At 39.1% G+C, this 21,618-nt stretch overlaps 1 protein-coding gene across 1 annotated transcript; it reads right to left on the bottom strand.

The window, feature by feature from the left end:
• Positions 1–671: 671 nt before the first annotated feature.
• Positions 672–1,407, bottom strand: LOC147497663 (uncharacterized). Its single transcript, XM_086562960.1, has 2 exons — positions 1,050–1,407; positions 672–982 (listed from the first exon to the last, which is right to left on the bottom strand). Exons 1-2 carry the CDS (start codon positions 1,405–1,407, stop codon positions 672–674), a joined length of 669 nt encoding a protein of 222 aa, XP_086419086.1.
• Positions 1,408–21,618: the final 20,211 nt, after the last annotated feature.

The following is a 21,618-nucleotide window of genomic DNA, read 5'->3' as shown; positions in this document are numbered from 1 at the left end:
TAGTCCCATGTGCTCGATTATAACTTCTGATAAGCTCATGAGCCAGCAGCAGGTTGTCTTAGATCGATTTGCCAGGGATTAACGCCGATTGTTGCATGGAAATGATGTCAGGCATATACGACTTCATTCTATTAGTGAGTAGTTTAGATACACACTTATAGATGACATTGCAGCAGGCAATATGTCTGAACTCTTCTACTCTTGAAGGAGTTGCACATTTAGGGATGAGACAGATGTGGGTAGAGTTGACTCCTTTATTGATAGTCTTCAATGCAAACACAGAAGTAACAGCTTTGACAAACTCCTCTTTCACATGCTGCCAGTTTTTTTTTGAAGAAAAATGCATTGAAGCCATCAGGCCTTGTTATCTTCCATATCAAACAAAGCTAGCTGTACTTCTGCCTCAGTAAAATCTTGCACCATAAGCTCAACCTCATATGTAGTGAGCACCCTTGGGAAGTGGAGATCCTCCAGGATTGCAGCGTCACATAGAACAGGGGCAGGCTGTCCCAACAAGCCTTTGTAGTAGTAAACAAATGCTTTTGATACTCCCACATGACCTTCCCTTGAATTGCCCATATAAGATTCCTGCCTTTTCTCTCTTTAAGCATCTTGTGGAAAAATTCAGTGCATTTATCCCCGTACTTCATCCAATCACATTTGGTTCTATGTCAGAGATCCTCCCCTTCCATAATAATAAGCTGACAAAGAGTGGTTATGGCTTCCTTCTCTCGTATGTATAACAGACTATCCATAGGATTGCTTTGTTGAGCTTTCTGGATGCTCTTGAGCTCTTTCCTTGCTGTTTCTGTCTGCTTAGTTAAATCCGAGCAGTAGAATTTTGCCCATCCTTTAAGCTTACTCTTCAGCTTCTTCAGTTTTTGGGTTAGGATGTACATAGGCCACCCATACACTACTTCATTCCAGCTTGCTAGAAACGTGGCAAAAAAAATCAGGATGTAGTATCCAAAAGTTGCTGAACCTGAAAGGGAGACTTGCAGAGACATTATTCAAGATAGAAATGATAATAGGTGAGTGGTCAAACATGCCTGGTGTCAAGAATTCAGCAAAAGAGAAGGAAAAAGAAGAGCTCCAAGAGTTATTTACCAAGCACCTATCAATTTTAGACCACTTCCTGGCAAAGTTGGTCCAAGTGTAGAAACCCCCGGTAGCTTTGATATCATACAATTCAACTTGAACAAGATAGTAAAAAAAGGGGCTTGTCTCCCGAGCATGCACCGCCTCACCTCCAATACGTTCAAAGGAGTACAACACATTGTTAAAGTCCCCAGCAACACACCACTCACCCTGAATTCCAGAATGGATAGAGCAAATATCTCTCCATAACCTTAGTCTGTCTGCACTTGAGTTGCTGGCGTATACCACAGTTAAGAAGAATGATTTCATAGTAGGTAACAGCGCGCTCAACCTTACAGTGAATAAGTTGCTCCGTTTCCATCATTTTGACCAAAGAGATAATGCCCGGATCCCATGGTAGCCAAACTCGACCACTTGGACTACTGATGTAATTGTTAACAAAAGCTCATGAAGGGCAACAAATGTTGCTGATAGCCTGAAACTTCTCAACCTTGACTTTAGTTTCCAGCATACCAAAAATGCACAAATTATTTACATTTCTAAAACTATTCATGTATCTAGCTTTATTAGTGTCATTAAGTCCCCGCACATTCCATATAGCAATCTTCGTCATTACTATTGTTTGTGTTTCCCTTTCCTACTCGAGCCCTTGTTCTTTCCCTTTCCATTTTTACTGGAGCTGTCCTTAGCCTGTGACCTTGTTATTACTTGCAGAGGAATTCAGCTGATGTGGCTTCCTGCTGTGGCTGCTCGTCATTAAAGAGATCCTTTTCTGGTTCGGAAAGGTCGTCTTCAATGATTCTATCTTCTAGCACTGTTGCTTCATAGACTACTTGCTCATCCCGAAACTGCGATTCTTCAACGGATGTCGGGACTTCACTATGATTGAGCAACTCAGTACTCTGTACAAGATCTTCTGATGTGTTTTGGAGGATGGCAAATCTACCTCCACTAACATCCAATGCAGTTGCCTCTGGGTTAAAGAACCCCACAGTGTTACTAGTCTCAGGGATGGATTCTCCTATTACACCTGCTATGCTTCCCTGCATACTAACGTTAGCTCCATCTAAAGGGATTATCGCTCCCACATTTGACCCCTCAGCTCCTACGCTCAGGGTACTTTCAGCGTGAGTACAGCCCACATAAGGAACTATAGCCCTACTATCATTACCACCTGTCAAGCTCACCTCTGCAGTAGTAGTAGCCACCACTACTTCTCCCTCTGCCCCTACTCCATATTCTTCTGTCTGCTCCCTCATGGTATCTCCTTCATGAGGACACTCTTGAAAAGTAGTGTCTTCATTTATTTGTGCCTGGCCGTTCTGCGGTGTGTTTCGTCTTCTCCAAACTCGAGCATTTCTTCCATTACACTTGTCATCTGTGTGCCCAAATCAGTTAGATTTTGAACATGATACTGGCCTCCATGGGTATTCAAGTGGGATAACAACCTCTCGATTGCCTGCTTTCACTGTAATGACCTCCTTGTAATCATGATTCACAAGGAATTCAATGCAAAAGCGAGCAAATGATAGTCTTTTCCGTTGTGCGGTTGCAGCATCCATGAACATAGGCGTTCTTCCTACTAGACTTGCTAGGTATGACAACCCATCAAACGTCCACATTTCCTTAGGAACATCCATCAACTTGACCCAGACCGGTGCCGAAGCCACCTTATTTCTATAATTATCCACTTCCATTGTCCAAGGTTTAACAACAAACACTTTCCCATCTATAAACACAGGACCTTCTTCCAGTACCATTTGTCGATCTTCGGTGCTAGTGAAGCTCATATAAAACAACTCTTTGTCAGTGGTAATGTCAAATGAGCCCTTTAACTTCCACTTCTTCTCCAGAAACTCCTTAACCATTAGGAACGACAATCTAGAGTCCAGAAAATACCCCACCAAATATTCATCCCACTGTTGAATACCTTGTTCTATCAGTTCTTGGGGGAATTGCGCTACTCCGTTTTCAAAGACAGGTGTGAATGATTTAAACGCTACAGTCGCGTCTTGAGCACCATTTCTGTTAAACAGCGCACTCCATGAATTTGGTCGGTTTCTAGCTTGTCTATACAGATTTGCCGACTGCTGAGGGTTGCTAGATGAGGCCATGATGACGAGGGAGGATCAGTGTCACGAATCTCTTAAGGTCCTTCTCTGAACTTGCATTGTTCACAGTGAAGGATTTTACCAGAAAAGGAATGAAACTGGAGTCAAGTTTGGATAAGCGAGGGAAATCTCTGTGTTTTAACTAAAACAGGAAGGGAGAGGTGTATCGGATCACATTAGCAACTTAAGTTATGTTGCTTCCTATCGCCCTAAGACAGGACCCCATGTTTGTGATGTGGGGCCTGCACAGTTAGCTTCCAAGTAAAGAGTTAATTATATTGTTGAGCTAGTGTGCAGTTGTGTTGGCTAAAGAAAATCCGTTGGGTAGTGGAGACCAGTGTGGATATTGGAAGATAATTGGATTGTGCTTATTGTACTTACAGTTTTATGCGACCAAGCCAGTTTCAAAGGTTACAGCAAGCCATGAAGACTATGAAAAGACTGTGAAAAGGATAAGTATCACACCTTGTGGAAATTGGAATGCTGCGAGAGTGGGAGGCATGTTGGCCTTGTGGAAACATAGGAATAAAGTGTGGTTGGAAGGAGTTGAGAACTTAGAGAAACACCGCAAGCATTACTTTTAAAAGTTAGGTGATGCTGGTCACTAGTATTAAGGGCACTGAAAATAGCCAACATGATCAATTTGGTATTAAACAACTAAACATTATAGGGGAAATTTGGCAGAGCACCAAGCACGCAAGCATCAAAGAAAGCTAGCTTCCAGTTTTCTCTTCAAGATGGCATTGGAAAACTCTAACACAAAATGCAGAATCTAGCTAAAAGTAATCCTAGACCTGAAAAAATACGGGGTGATATTCAGATAATATAATTGCAATTTCAACAAAGTTTACAACAAAGGCATGTATAAGATTGGCAAGTAGTTACTTTAATGAATGTCTCATGATCTTTGAAGGCACCGGACGTGAAGTTATTCATAAAGGCGAAACTTGGCTATGAGAGGAATCATATTCTCATCGCGATCGGTGAAAAAAAAAAATATATATTTTAGGCGTTGTTCGTAGAGATTAAAAGCCGGACACCAGAAATGTAGAAGAGAATGAAGTATAATACATATTCGCATCCGCAGTTTTTCTGAAACCGATGATGGTAACCACATTTTTAATTGCTTGAGTTTCTTATATATAAGCACGGGCATACCAATTAACCGAAAAACATAACCAGAAAAAATAAAATATAAAAATCTGCCCTCAAGGAGTTGGCCTATAACAGGTACTTTCGGATGGTTTTTCTTATAATAAGAAAACAAAACATATATACATATATTCATCATCAAATGGGATTAGCCCGATGGCCAAAATCATTAGTCATGACTTTTTCGTTGACTAGCTAAAAGCTACAGTGATGCATCATGATTCTTTTGCTCATTTCTTTTCATGAATGCAAGCTGTTTTATGTTTCACCGGGTAGCGTAAATATGAAATTGGATTTTAGTAAGAGTTTACCATAATTTAGCTGTTATAGTAGAATCACATACCTTCTCAAGACCAGAACATTTAATCTTGGTGAAAATGAGTACTTGCAAGGAGGGATAGACATCGACTTTATTCTGTACCTACACAGTTAATATGGTTCATGAAATAAAAACTTGATTTGATTCTACATCGAAGTCAGTCATCCTTATTTCTCATGGTTTTGTAATCTGGGTGAGTTGTTGGATTATCTAGGTTCGTATATCATCAGGTCTTTGTGTTTGAAAACAGAATTCACCGGCACTTGCCAATTCAAAATGTATAATTTAAATGAAAACTTATAACAGTTTTTTAGATTTCCACCCCCAGTTTTTTTATTATTAGACTTCCACCCCCAATTTCACAGCATGACCAAGTCAGCTCTCATTGACTCGATTCCATCTGTTTGGTGCATGTGCAATGTCAAATCTACCCCTCACCATGTAAAATGTTCAAAATACCCATTGACTCTTCTAAGACTAAAACCATTCCAATTGCCACGTGTCATCATCCTATCCATTTAATCCAACATACACCAAAAATTTCTTAAATAACACTTACTACCCCTGCTCACCAAAAACTACCGAACTACCCTCACTCATGTTTACCTCTTCTGCCAGGTGCATCATCCTAACTTATGATCTCAACGGTCGAGAACACCTCATGCAATACACGTCTTAGCGAGTGATGATGACATCACCATCTTTTTCCATCAAACAAAGGGCACAAATAACATAATTGTGATGAATTGAAATTAAAATGCCCCAAGTTCCAGCCAAAATTCAAAACAAATCAAACCAATCGGTGATCAAAATTCATTCATAATTTGCCAATCAAACAATTTCAGAACAAATCAAACAAATCGGTGATCAAAATATTCTGACATGGCCTTCCTGACCGCTTTTTGTATTGCTTAGGCGAGACTACATTAGGAGATGAGTTTTTTGGTCCACCTAAGATGCCAGAAGCCTTCACCCATGTCTCAAGGTGCTTGTCCCATGTGTACTGTCTCACAAAATCGATAATCCCAAGAACCAGTTAGTGCTTCTCCTTGTCCACCCCAACTAGTAAGGAGTAATCCATTACGTCAATAGACTGTCGACAATGAATATGATACATTATCCGACCGACCGTGCCGAACTCAATGATTTTGCACAACAAGGTCTTCAAAGATACAGTAATATTTGAATCAACAATAGACTCGACTTTTAATAAAGAAGAAGAGTGTTAGCCGGAGGATGGAGAAGGAATACTTTGTACATGACTACTTGTGCTAATTTGCTTCATTTTCTCCTACTGTTGGCTTTTGGAGTGCACTTAGGACTACGATGGATTTGGTACTACTGAGCACTATAGTGGTGTGCTATGTCATGACTGTTTTTCTATGTTCAAGTAAATCTTTAGTTTGTACTTTGAACTTCATATAACCTACTATTGCATGTTTCATGTGTAGTTTTAAGTTGTCTGACCACGCTAAGTAACTTGTTCCATATTCATTCACCTTTGATGCATATTGTTTATAGAAATTTTCTTCTCTTTCACATCTTAAACCAAAGTTGTGTTTTCATATATCACTCTTATAATAAGCTGGACCGCTTCAAGAGGTGGAACAGATGGAGTTTTATGGAGGAAATCAACAAAGTTGTGATGAAGGCATTAGGAGAACCAGAATCAAGCTATAGAATTTGTCAAGCCTTAGGGATCGTATAGTAGAAGGTGTATCTAGTTTGAATGGTTGTAGGTTTATTTGGATTAAAAGATGTCAGAACTTTGTTGCTCACTGAACTGACCAAATGGGCTATGCATCAGTTGGATGAGTTTTTCCCTTTGTTTGTCAGTATTGAGTAGTTGCTTTGGACCTGTTTATGCTACTAAAAGAAAAAGAAAATGATATTTTGTCAAAATAAAGACTTTGAAGTCCTTGGAATGAGCATAGCCAATGTTCTTTTTGAAGTTTAATGCAATTGTTTGTCTAATGAGTTCACTTCAAAATTACTTACAAAATTTTAAAATGTTATTCATTATTTTTTATGGGAGTATAGAACAAATCATTGCTTCCTCTTAAATTTAGTTATGCACAGTTATTTAAGAGACATGAACTCTTTTTGTTGAGCAGATGATGTAGGGAAGTCGTAGCTAGGACTAAGCTGATGATGCTGACTGATTTGGGCAGACTTCCTATTGTTGTGTATGCGTGTGAATTGGATTTCCTTATTTGGCCGGGTTGTAACTTGTTTATTTGGTGTGAAATCATTTTAACTTTTCATGGGATTTAAATGACGGGTAGATCATCATCTTGTGAAGAGATGGATTTGAGCTTGAAATTCGTTAGTAATCAAGAATTTTGTGGGGGTAGATCATTATATTTATTTATAGGCATGAGTTCCGACCACCACATAGGTGGGGGAGAGATGGAGAAGATGAACAACACCTTTGTTCTTTTGTTGTATTTCTTATTTTATTTTCTTTGAAAAGAAAAGTAGAAAAGGAAAGTTGATAGAGTGGTTTGAGATGATGTTCCACTAACTTAAGATGCCTATTAGAATGATGACACGTGGCAAAAGAGGTAAACATGGGTGAGGGTATGATAAACGATAAAATTGATAGTTTACCTACGAAATGAACGATGAACTCAAAACGTAAGTAAACTAAAACTATCGTAAGATCGTATATGTTTATCAAAGATTCTACTCTCAATCCTATGAGATATAGTGGAGTAGGAAGTTCGTTCCACTCTAGTCCTTCCAAGATGTTCATATTCTCACGTATAAGTACTCTTAACTCTTAAGTCTAATGAGAGATTTTACTGAAGTGGCAACTAGACTACGATGCAACTACCCACAAGATGCAACTAGTCGATTATCAAAATAACTATGGGAATGCTACGTTGATTCTATGATAAGGAGTTTAGGGGATTGATTCCACCTTAACTTTCGACTTAATCCTACTAACGATCTAATCGTCGAATCCGAATTGAATCGCCTGAGAACAATATGGTTATTCCTAATCCCTAATTACACATGGCATTCCTACCAATTCATAACTAGCATGTGAACGATTAAACCCATTCTCATGGTGAACTAATTGCTTCTAGAGTGGAAAGGAAATTGCGACGACTCTACGACAATTGGAATCAAGCTTTCATCAAGGCTTCTCAACCCCCTCTAATGGAGGTTTAGCCGAGAATCATTACGCAATCATTTCCGATTAAATTAGAACTAAACATAATATGAAGAATTGAAATTTACTAATATAAATTAAACAATAATTAAAATCTAATTAATAACTATGAATTGAATAACAAGTAATAAATGAAATCAGATCTAACACAAATATAAATGACAAGAATCGAAATTAACAAACCAGCTATTTTATTAATCAATCTAATTAAGAATAATGATTCTAAAGTTTAATCTAAAACAAGAATTGGATTGGAAACTAAACTTAACATAAAGAATTAAATCTAGATCTAGAAGCTATTCTAATGGCTACTTTCTATTCTAAGCTACTTTTATTTTCTAACCTCTTATCTACCATTAACTATCTACCATTAACAAAAAGTGAAGCTTTTGTTTTTATACATTCAGATCCAAAAATTGTGCATGGGCTTGGAGCCATGTTTTGGGCCGAGAATCAGGCCCAAAACCCAATTCTTTCAGTCTAAAAAGGCCTCTTCAGTTGTAGTTGGCTTCAACAGACTTTTCGTCCACTTCTGCTTCTCTGATTGGGTCAAGGTTTAGACCATTGGAAAGCTCTTTCCGAGACGGTCGTTTTGACATAAGGTAGGCCCAATTCCGAGGTCTGAGTCCAAAGATACGACGCCCGGAAGTTTCTAATCGACTTTGTGTCTTTTTTTACCCGCGTCGACTTTTCAGCTTTTGACCGGGCTTTAGAAAGGCTTTGTCTTCTTCAATCTTGGCCTTTAATCACAGAACTCCTTAGCAACTGACCTTTGCTTTTTTATCTCGCTAAAGTGGCACATTTATGCACATAATGGACTTTGAAGCCTGAAATGCATAAAAACTCGTAGTCAGTGTTAACTCTTAATTATTACTCACATAATTGGTCTAAAAGTATATGATTATTCTGGGTTAAAACTACAATTTTGGGCTCTTATCAAACCACCCCCAAACAGCATTTTGCTTGTCCTCAAGCAAAGATGAGAAATTAGAATAAGTGACCAAAAATGGAGTTCTAACTACTCTCGTTTCGCTGAGTGCGATTGCATTAACCATATGCAACAAGGCCTTAAACCACTAGGAATTCTCTAGTGGATGAGTTATAGCCTCGTGAGAGTTTTCCAGTGAAGGTACTCATAAACTTCATCTATACTACAACGATTAAGAAATAAAACTATTGTTTCCTTATCCATGCTCTAAATTAACTATTCCTCTCACTAGCAATGCATATAGAGTAATCAAGTCGAAACCTAAGCTAATATATGCATAATAATCAATCATCTATAATAAACATATATACAATGAGTAATACTATGAAATGCCTAGCAGGTTCGTTTCTGAAACTTGGAATAGCGTCCTTAAGTAGGTTCTCACAATAATAGTCAAGATCTGAACTCTGATTTTTCCACTCAAGTTTCCAGCTCCTCCAATTAATGCGGTGGGCACACTTTACCTTACAATCTCAATGACAACAAGGAAGCCGGAGTCGATCAAACACATCTGCCACTTACTATCACACTAACCTATTCCTAATTGAGCTAGAGGTCTTTATTAGGTGTTGCGGGGATTAGGAGATGGTTTAAGAAGGAAAGAAATGGATATTCAAAAAGGACAAGTCTAAGATAATAGAGTCTTCATATTATGTAACTTAGATAAAACCTTGTTATTTTCTTTTGCTTCTATACTTTGTTTCCATCCTTAGCCATATTTTTTTTTTTTTTCTTTTTCTTTTCTTTGGCTTTTGACTCCCTTTTATTCTATTTTTGGAGTTTTTATTTTATTTTTTTTTATTTTTCTTTTTCTTTGGATGGAAACTTCTTTTCTTTATTTTATGAAGCAATTAACTAACTTTTTTGTATACACGGGTTTTCTCTTCTTCTTTCTTCCTCCTTCTATTCTCGGACTTATCTAAATTGGGTAGGTTGAATTTTTTTATTTTTTTTGTTTTGTAACAGGGTAAAGGATTTTTGGTTTATGAAAGGCTAAAGAAAAGGGAGAGGGGAGGAAAATAATTCATAGGTTTGAATTTCTGGCTATATCGATCCAAAGAGGGCCTAAATTCTAAGCTTAGGATATGGAATAGTGATCAAGCAAGTGGGCGTGTGATTTCTCTATCCGGATTTTACTTCTCCCTTGTGTCATTTCTCAAATGTTTCGGCTCATATAAGGCTTTAGGCTATATTCTCACAGGATTTGTAGAATAAGTACTCTAGCCTAGAGTTCAGAAACTTACTGCTAACAATCATAGATACTCATGTAATATATTTATAGATAGATGCAAAGATTATTACCTACATATTAACCTAAGTTTCTAAAAATTATTCTAATGCAAAAGCTTCATTGAGACTTCTAGATTATTAAGAGCATAGAGAAGGAAAACAATACCACTATTCCTAAGTGTATAGCATGAACTTATTTATTTATATTTTTGAATTTTTGAAATTTTAACTAGAAAACAAATGCATATTATACATATCTATATTCTAACAGATGCCTTAATTACACGTGTTTCTATGCCCCACCCCCAAACAAGAAGCATGCTTTGTCCTCAAAGTATTGTAAATAAAGAGGGTAGGAAAAATACCATTGAAACGTGTGAAATTCAAGAACATCTGCAAAGCAAAAGTTAGAAGCGATACTAATATAGGAAATAAAACCGACGCGAACTCTATAACGAAGTTCTACCCATTATGGGGTTAACAAGAATGAAATTGCTTGGGACATAAGCGGACACTAACTAGAATGAAAACTGACCTTATCTCGCGATTACTCATCATCTTCCTCATCCTCTTCTTCTATAAAGAAGTGAGGTTCCTTCGATCTGCCATGCCATGATAATTTGCCGGGCTTCCCGCCATTTATCATCTATTTTTGCTAACCTATTAAGAGCCACTTGTGCGACGGGGTGTAGGGTGCAACCTGATGAGGTTGTATCCTCCACCCTGCCAAGTCATTGCGCGGAAAGATCGAATAATACTATTAGTGGGTCGTACAGTGTCGACCGTAATCCAATCCGTGAAACGTGTACAACAAACAGGAAAGAAACATAGCATAATACGGGAAATTAGAACAGGCATAAGAAGGTACTTATGCCTCATGCTATGGGATCGAGCTAAACTAGACATCAAGGTTCGGGGAAGGTCATGACACATACGTCCTGTGGCTAAAGCAAGGAAGACGCTACAAGTGGCATCATTCACAGAAGAAAAACGTCATTGCCCTAAGATGTTTAGCATGATCCAAAACATAACAGTTCCTATGTTCATGGACATGCTACCAAAGGCAACGTTATATTCCCCTTGGTCCTCGATACGGAAAATGCCCGCGCCATACGACTCATGCAAAAACTCGTAAGTGTAGACATACATATTATCTACCCAATAACACCATGGGTCTTGTATTTCATTGGGCATAGCAAGTCCAAGAACAAATTCTAGCAAGAACACGGTAATTTCCATTGGTTCATTATCAATGTTGATGGAGAACACTTGTTCTCCATCCGGTCTTTCAAAGAAAATGCAGTTATCGTAAAAATAAGATGCTAGTGTTGGAGAATAAAGTGCATCGAGGTCTTACCATAAGCGGCTCCCGGCTAACGTATGTGATAAGCCTCATGAAAACCAAGCACCATAAGTAGTGTTTTGGAACAAATCTTCGAAGACTGTTCGGTATCAATGTAGGAGATGTCATCTCAAAATTATGCTCTGAAATAGCTGCGAATGATCGAGGGAACACCCATAGAAAAGCTGGAATTTTTCTGGTCCACGGAAGTCGTAGTGAAATGCGCTCTGCTTGAAGAGCGTGAGCGCTCTGAAGATTTGGAATTCCAGTGTTTGGCTGGTCGCTCACCTTTAAGCTTGAAGTGCGCTCGACAAAAACTGAAAAAATTGCGGAAGCGAGTGCGCGCTCTTGTAGAGGCCTTGAAGCTTTCGGAGTTCTTGAAACTTCGGAAAATGAGGCGAAAGCGTGGGAATCTTGGGAGTGAAAGGTGAGTGATGGAGGTTAGGTGTAGTGTGAGTTGTGAGTGTAGAATGTATGAAGTTTATATAGGTTTTAAGTTGCTAAAGCGGATCGGAAAGTTGCCAAAAAGATTTTTACGGCAGTTTAGAAAATATCAAGATTTCCAAACCGAAGCGGAAACAACTCATTTTCTTGATTCTAAAACAAACCTAGTATCTTTTAGGTTGAATTTATGATAGAATCTACCTATTTAATCGAGATTTCATCCTACAATGATACTTATTCATAGATATGCCTAAACAGACCATATTTTCACCTTGACTCCATAATAAATTCTAAGGCGAGGGTCATATAAAAATCATCTTTGGAATAGATAAAACTACCCCAAACAATTTGGGAAGGTGGGATCAATATTAAACAACCACGCATAATGAAAATAACCGCATTATATTAAAATTTTCATTCGAAGTACATTTCACTACAAAATTCAAATTACGGAAATAAAACTTACATGAAAATAAGTGACAATAATGAAACTACAAATAAAAATAGAACATCAAACGATACTATCCCTAATCACTCCTGTACTGGTAGCGGAGGGCACACGCTCAGGAGATGGCTCCTGAGCTCCCGATGGGCCAGCACCATTCGTCCTTCGGCGACGACGCTCGTGCCTCGATGGTGTGTCCTCAGAAGGAGAATCCCCGTGAGGTGGGAATCGTGCAAGCATGTCGGTCCGAAACTGGCGCTGAGCTTCTAGCTCGGCCCTCATCTGTTCCCACCTCTCATCCTCTCCGGCAGTGCGGATCACCGAAGTTATGATGGATAGTTGCCTGTCGAGTCCGAAGGTCTTCGCAGATAGTGTTGAGCGAATGCATGCCACGATGAATCACAGCCATGCGTTCTGCATCTGACCAACACCTCTCCAGGGCATCCGCATCAAAACAAGTCAAGTCCTCCTCATCCTCCATGGCATTCTGATTTCCCCCATCCTCCTCGGCATTCTTGTTTCCACCATCCTCCTCGTCTTCTTCTCTATCCCGGGCAGCCTCCAAACTGGTTGGACACACTCCTTATAGATCACGAGGGTTTGGTGTAGGGTGATGTAAGACCTATCGGCCGCTTTGCTGCTTTCAACTTCAAAGATGATCTTGGTTATCAACCACGGGGAGAGGTGCAACGGACTTCCCTACTCCCCTAATCATGCTAAGCAAAAACTCCAAGATCTGAGAACTTCGTTATACGCTCTGGAGTATCCATAAGATGTGGAGGCGATTCAGGCCGATGTCGTTGACCTTCTCCTCCTTCCGGGGCGTTCCGACCAATCCACCGAAGCTACTCTGACCCGGTGGTTGGTTCTAAAGGGATGCGGCGAACACAATCGCGATCTCGCATTGTAGTTCCCCGGTGCTATCATGTTCATCAATGGCTCTACCCCATTATATTGGGACTCCTGCAGCGTGGCGGTTAGATGGATTCTAGGCGGAATGCCTAGAATCTCCGGCAACAACCCAATAGTCACTTCCTTCCTCCTCTTATGCAAGTAACAAAAATCCTAGTCCCTCCAACTCCCTCGTATTGTAGAACCGTCTCGACTAAGTCTTCGTGGTAATAGGCTTCGGTCGAAAGTACCACAAGCTATTCAATCTCTCTCGATCATTTCATCACCGTAAAGTAAAGCGAAGTGGTCGCCGATAAAAGCTTGTTACGGTAAAATTCGGCGTTGTTGAGCCATTGGAAGTTTGAATACGGTTTGAGGTTTGTAGAAGGTAGGGGGAAGCAATGAGGGATACCTCACTAAAAAGAACGATGGTGGTGGTGGTGTGGTGGCGCGGCAGCACCAATTTTTTTTTTTTTATTTTGATTTTCCGGTGGTTTTTGTTGATGGAAATTGGTGGAGGTTGTGGGCGTCGCGGTTGGAGTCGATTTGGGTTGGGTCTTGGATTGTGGGCGTGGTAATTTGGTTTTGTTTTTATTTATTTATTTATTTTTAGGTTTTTGGAAGCTTTGGTGGGCGTTAATGGCGGTTCTGAGAAGATGACCACGACTGTTGGACAAAGGTAAGGGCGCGAGTGCGCTGTCGGTGGGCGCGGGTTGGGCCCAAGCCCAAATCGAAATTTGTGAATTTTTCGATTTTTTCGCGAAACTTCAAATCAAAATTGCCGCTTCATTACCGGTCCGATTTTTGCGAATGAGATATGGAAATGACCAGGAGAGAATTTCCAATCCAATGATCCATAAAACACTCTATTCCGACCGTGGATGACATATAAGATAGTGGAAAACACCTCGAAGTGCGTGCATGACGTATGTTATGTGAACGACTGAACTCTAAATTCAAGATTATGTCAACCCGGATCGTAATACAATTAAACGGCCTAAGCAACTGTAATGGGACATAAACATTCTAGTACGGAAACACAAACACCCCACCCCCAAAAAATTTTTTTTTACAACGAAGCTTAGAAAATTTGTTTTTAGCAGTGGGTCATTTAAAGTCTGATTCCCGAGACTTCCTAGATTACTATGTTTATTCTTTATATATATATATATACTTTTAAAAAAGAAAAACAATAAACAAGAAAGACATAATTCACCCCATAGAGAAACATGACTCAAAAATCCGAGAAAAACATGCAAGAGTGGAAAACGTGAATTATGTTAAATGTGGACTTAGGATCCGGTACTTACAGCCACACACTCCGTAGGGAGGGCCCGGTTACCTTAATGGTGCACTCACCAATATATGGAAATGAAAGGAAATGCACCAAACACAAAAGTTGAGTCGTTTATAGTCAGATACTCGAGACTTTATCTAAACATATATGTATGAACATGCAGTTTATCATATATCAACAACCGAAATAGTTGTGGATCATTCCATAAATAAATATCACAGAAAACATATCCAAACACAATCAAGCACCAAGATTTCCTATGACGCAACCTAGTGAAATGAAAGCGAAGTCGGATCACCCAATTACGTAACCTAGCATGCACCTTCTTTTTCATTTTTGAACGAGTGGGTGTTCTAGTAAATAAGTGTGGAAAAGTGAATGGTTGTGGAGAATATGGTCGATATGGATAAGTTGTAAAAGGATAGCATGTAAAAAATGAGGATGTGGGTTTAGCACAAAACTCATTCATGGTGTGTGTAGGGACTGTCTCAAGTCTGAAAATGAAGGTGTCAAACGTTTTTGTCTTCTGAAGTATTTGTTTACTAGGTGGATTTAAAAAATTATGAAGCACAGAAGAAACAAAAGGATCGAGTGCAAACTTCGAGATTCCTTTGAAAGGGTGGAAGGAGGGAAGTCGAGGTGGATGTTGTGGAAAGTAGTTCTTGATAAGATGAATTATCACCTACTCTAAGAAACTCATCGAATTGCTCATCTAGATTGGTCATATCCTCGTTACTATGATAGTCCTCTACATCTTTGAGAAAGTCATCTATCTCATCCTCATCCGTAATATGTGTATCGACTAGAGTAGGGATGGAAATGTTGGAGTCTGAACTTCCAAAGGAAAGAAATTTGGGCATATGATTATCAGGGAACGTGTTGTTGAAATAATCTCGAGCAAAGCTTTCGATCATGCTAACCTCTCCATCCGTAAACAAATCGGGTAACTGTGTCTTTGTTTTAAAAACATTGACTTCAAAGACAAGATGGCCAAAAGACATGGACATTGAACCATCGCGGCAATTAATGGCGCATTGGCGGTTGCCAAGAAAAGGGCGCCTAAGATGATCGGGACAGTCGTTAGCGACTTACGTATCGAGGATGACAAAATCAACCCGGATAGTAAAAATGTTGAACTTTTACGAGAACATTTTGACCACACCCTTAGGATACTTAATAGACCCGATCACTAATTGCAGCGTCATTTTAGTGGGTTGCATCTCGTCTAGACCTATTTGTCTATACAAATAAAGCGGGGAGTAAGTTAACACTAGCCCCAAGTCTAATAATAACGCGGTCGTCGTATAAGAATCTCCTAAGGTGCATTGTATAGTAGGGCGACCCGGGGTCCTTGTACTTAACAATTCCATTATGTTCGGATAGAGTTGGGAATTGTTACGTTAAAAGGCGTCTTTTGGTATATTTGTCTTCGCCTAGTAGTACACAATTCCTTAAGAAACTTAGCATGATGTGGTAGCTTTTTAATAGCTTCGAGGAAGGGAAGGTTTATAGTTAGATTCTTAAAACATCCCTAATCTCCTCATAATTTGTATCCCTAGTTAACACGGTTAATTTTTGTGGAAGCGGTGGTTTACGTCTATATTTAGCAATAGTATCACTGGATGTTTAACCGTGGCTTTTCGTTTCTTAGGTTGTGTTGTAATTGGTACCTCTACGGTGGTAGGGTCTTTGGTTTCTATTTCGGTATCTAGTAAAATAGCGGGTGTAGGGGACTCTTGGTGGGGTAACTATAGGCATAGTTACTTTGTTATCAACCACTCTGCCGAAGCGGAGAGTGGTGATGGCCTTTAGCTCACCTACATTTTCATATTCATTACTAGTATTATCGGTTACCTCAAAGGCTGTATTTGTTGTTTTAGGATTAGGTATTTCAATTCGTGACTTGGAAACACACCTTTGGGTTGGGCTTTATCTTGAGCCAACTGTTGGGTTAAATTATTAACGGATTGTAGAAGTTGTTGGTTAGATTGAGCCATGGTTTGGAAAAGTTTTTGGCTTACTTGTATGAAGGTGTCAAGGCGATCGGTTGTGTGGGTGTAGTAGTCACGGGTGGTGTATTTGGAACTATTTCCGTGAATTATTTATTGGTGGATTTTGATAGTTATTATTTACCGGAACGATACCTCTATTAGCATTATAATTATTATAACTACCTTGACTTTGTACTTGACCTTGTCGAGGTTACACTTGGTTGTTATAATTATTAAAATTACCCTGACCCTGTCCTTGTCGTGGTGGAGCTTGGTTAAAACTTTGTGTTGGCCTAACATATTGATTATTGTACCCTGGAGGTGTGACGTGTTGGTTATTTCTCCAACCGAAGTTGGGATTTTGTCTGCAAGGGGTGTTAGGTTCACTATTAATGGAACAAGCCTGTTCATAGGCTATAGGACAGTGGGAGTCGGGATGCTCAGGGCTCCAACAGAAACTACATGGATTTGAATTTATGTTCATGACGGGGATAGGCTTTTGTTGAACAGAAATGGCCTCTACCTTTTTAGTGAGTGATTCAATTAGAGTTTTAAGCTCGGGATCGTGTTTAATTTCAAACATACCGGCGGCCTTAACTGTATTTGATGAACTAGCAGAGCGGTGAATATCATCACTACCCCCCCAGTTGTTATTTCGATTAGTTTGATCCTCTAAAAATTTATAAGCCTCCGAGGCTCCTTTGCTTAAGAAACTACCCCCATTCATTATGTCTAGGACTTCTTTATGGTGGTGTAGAAGTCCTTTGAAGAAGTCACGAACTAACGTGTCTTTCGCTAAGTTATGATGTGGACACTCTATAAGGAGATCGGTGAAACGATTCCAAGCCTTTGAAAATGTTTCATGAGGATTTTGTCGAAAGAAATGAATCTTGGAAAGCATCTCATCCGTCTTTAGGGGTGGGTAAAAATGTTCCATAAACAGGTGAACAAGTTTAGCCCACGAGTCCTGAGAATTAAGCGTTTGGGCGGTTAACCAAGGCGTCGCCTTTATCGACTAAGGTGAAAGGGAATACCACGAGTTTAATTTGTTTCGCACCAACCGTAGGATCTTTGGAATGTTGTTAGGACTTGTTCAATCCTACGATGTATCGCGATAAGGTTTTTCATGGTCTAATCCATAAAAAGCGGGTAACAAATTAAAATATTTGGGGATTCGGAAATCCCCCACTGGGTCTGCTAGAACGATGCAAGATTTGGGGCTATCGCTCAAGGCTTTGTAGAAGTCAGAGAGAGGAGTCTCTTCTTCGTCGGGCATTGTGTCAGGTGATGTGTGTGAAATAGTAGCTAGAGGTGTAGTGGGTGGTATACTAGATAGACATCTTTGTTGACGTTGTTGTGTAATTACGTTCGGTGTTTTTGTTCGGCCAGACCTTAATCTCATACAAGGCTAAAACCAAATTTAGCTAAACACATCAACACTCCAAACAATTCTGATATACTAGTATAAACCTCTAACAGGAGATGCGAGGTGCGGAAGAAAGGAATACCTGATTGCGTCCTTGCTTCGCTTATGAATAGCGTCTTGTTTACGCGTGTTCAGTGTATATAACAAGTTAGAACACTGAAAAACTTGAAAAATCAAAGTTCGAGTCAAAACTGTAGAATTCCGGAAAAATTAGCAAAGGCCGCGGGTGCGCTCTCATAGGGCGCGGTCGCGCTCCGTGTAATTTGAAAATTACAGTGTTTTTAGGGCGGGTCGCGCTCCACACGGGGGCGGGTCGCGCTCAAGGTTCCAGGCTATAGGGCGCAGGTGCGCTCCTTATAGGCGCGATCGCGCTCAGTGTATTTTTGTCCGGAACTTTTCAACGCTGAATCGGAAAACCACAGTATGAATCAAACAAGGGTGGGTGGGTGAAATGGGACTTTAAGAAAAGTACTTACTCTACGAAAACAATGCGAAAGTGAAACTAAGATGGCAGCGGCGCCATTTGATAAACGATAAAATTGATAGTTTACCTACGAAATGAACGATGAACTCAAAACGTAAGTAAACTAAAACTATCGTAAGATCGTATATGTTTATCAAAGATTCTACTCTCAATCCTATGAGATATAGTGGAGTAGGAAGTTCGTTCCACTCCTAGTCCTTCCGCATGTTCATGTTCTCTAAGTATAAGTACTCTTAACTCTTAAGTCTAATGAGAGATTTATGAAGTGGCAACTAGACTACGATGCAACTACCCACAAGATGCAACTAGTCGATTATCAAAATAACTATGGGAATGCTACGTTGATTCTATGATAAGGAGTTAGAGGGGGATTGTTTCCACCTTAACTCGACTTAATCCTACTAACGAATTTAATCGTCGTAATCGAATTGAATCGCTTCAAGAGAACAATATGGTTATTCCTAATCCCTAATTACACATGGAATTCCTACCAATTCATAACTAGCATGTGAGCGATTAAACCCATTCTCATGGTGAACTAATCGGCTTCTAGAGTGGAAAGGAAATTGCGGCGACTTCTACGATAATCGAATCAAGCTTTCATCAAGGCTTCTCAACCCCTCTAATAGAGGTTTAGCCGAGAATCATTACTTAATCATTTCGATTAAATTAGAACTAAACATAATATAAAGAATTGAAATTTACTAATCTAAATTAAACAATAATTAAAATCTAATTAATAACTAAGAATTGAATAACAAGTAATAAATGAAATCAGATCTAACACAAATGTAAATGACAAGAATCGAAATTAACAAACCAGCTATTTTATTAATCAATCTAATTAAGAATAATGATTCTAGAGTTTAATCTAAAACAAGAATTGGATTGGAAACTAAACTTAACATAAAGAATTAAATCTAGATCTGGAAGCTATTCTAATGGCTACTTTCTATTCTAAGCTACTTTTATTTTCTATCCTCTTATCTACCATTAACTATCTACCATTAACAAAGAGTGAAGCTTTTGTTTTTATACATTCAGATCCAAAAATCGTGCATGGGCTTGGAGCCATGTTTTGGGCCAGAGAATCAGGCCCAAAACCCAATTCTTTCAGTCTAAAAAGGCCTCTTCAGTTGCAATTGGCTTTAACAGACTTTTCGTCCACTTTTGCTTCTCTGATTGGGTCAAGGCTTGGACCATTGGAAAGCTCTTTCCGAGCCGGTCGTTTTGACATAAGGTAGGCCCAATTCCGAGGTTTGAGTCCAAAGATACGGCCGCCGGAAGTTTCACGACTTTTGTGTGTTGTTCGCGCGTCGCTTTTTCAGCTTTTGACCGGGCTTTAGAAAGGCTTTGTCTTCTTCAATCTTGGCCTTTAATCACAGAACTCCTTAGCAACCGACCTTTGCTTCTTTATCTTGCCAAAGTGGCACATTTCTGCACATAATGGACTTTGAAGCCTGAAATGCATAAAAACTCGTAATCAGTGTTAACTCTTAATTATTACTCACATAATTGGTCTAAAAGTATGACTGTTATAGGGTTAAAATACAGTTTTGGGATCTTATCAGGGTATTTCGGTAATTTTGGATGAGCGGGGGCAGTGAGTGTCATTTAAGAATTTTTTTGGTGTGCGTTGGATTAAATGGATAGGATGATGACAGGTGGCTATTGGAATGATTTTGGTCTTGGGAGAGTCAATGGGTATTTTGGTCATTTTATGAGGTGAGGGGTAGATTTGATATTGCACATGCACTAAGTGACAGAATCTAATCAAAGAGAGCTGACTTGGTCATGCTGTGAAATTTTGGGTGGAAGTCTAATAATCGAAGAACTAGGGGTGGAAATCTAATTGGCAAACTTGGTGGGGGTGGAAATCTAAAAAACTAAACTTATAAAAGCATTATGGCAGTTGCTGTTTTATGGTACAACTTTTTGTTATGTCAAGATATCATCAGGTATGAATTGGGAGCCATGTTTCACCTTCGATGTAGGAAGTATTCATGAACGGGGTTGCTTCATCTAGAGTAAGGTACTTGCTGTACTTTACCCTTTTGCTGTGGCTTGCTCCTTCTCCATAGCAGCCATACTCACCGAAGAAGACAGTCCTACAAGAAACTCAAAACCAACACTTATCAAATTATATTCAAGAGATGCAAAGAAGCCAAGTGCAAAAGAAAAAGTATTATCAAAAATTTATCACGTACTTTTCAGAACTTCGGTTGCCGAAATCATTCCATCCTTCTTTCGATACTAACCCTGACATATTTGTATTAATGAAAACAACTATGGCAAATGGGCGCCATGCTCTCCCAAGCCAAGCATTGCCCGTTCCTGTGATTTTGCAATTGACAAAAGAGAACCCCGTATTCTCTTTTAATGATGTTCTTCCATGTGCTATGATTATTGCATTCACCGACTGACTTTTTTGTGTGACAATATTCAAGATACAATCCTGTTGAAACATATATTATTATATAAAAAACCATTAGGCATCCATATCTTCTAAAATGGATACCTGTTTTGGTTGAATACAATTTTTCCGTAAAGAATATCATCCTGAAAATTATGACTTCTCAAAGCCTGAAACATATGAATACAAGCATTATATAATGACTAGCCGAAGACCGCCTCCCCACCCAGAAAAAAGAAGTATAGACATATAAAGAATACCGCCTCCCCACTGGTAGGACAAAGAGCACAAGTCCTGCTAAAGTGGTTTCACCATGAAGTACCATAAATATCTAGGACCAGATGACTTTTTCCTAGAAACACTTCACATCAAACAAGCTGTTGCATTATATCAATCAGTATTCTTTGTGTCGTTGGAGAATTGAAGTCTTGCGTGGTTAAGTTATCTATAATAGACTAGCAAGTTGTTTAGACTGATTCTCTTCAATTGTACAATAAATAACATTGCAATATAAGCCAATTTAAGTAACATATAACAAAATAAGGAAAAAAAAAGTTTCACATGTTTCTATTCTGCTATCCATTGGTTTCTACAGGTTTTTCTTTAAAATCTGTTGTCTAATTCTTTCATAAGACTTGAGCAGCCACTGTACATGGTTTGGTTCAATTCAAAGAATAAAGTTCTTTCCAACTTCAACCACTGATATTAAGATACTCTTTCCTCTAACATTTACTCTAATTCAAGTAATCAGCTTAGACGGTGTAGGGCCAAAAGTATCCTCTATCATCAGTAACATTGGTTGGTTAGTT

Source organism: Coptis chinensis, chromosome 5 (assembly GCF_015680905.1).
Source record: "Coptis chinensis isolate HL-2020 chromosome 5, ASM1568090v1, whole genome shotgun sequence".
Lineage (NCBI taxonomy): Eukaryota > Viridiplantae > Streptophyta > Magnoliopsida > Ranunculales > Ranunculaceae > Coptis > Coptis chinensis.
This window is presented reverse-complemented; position numbering and strand designations above follow the sequence as displayed.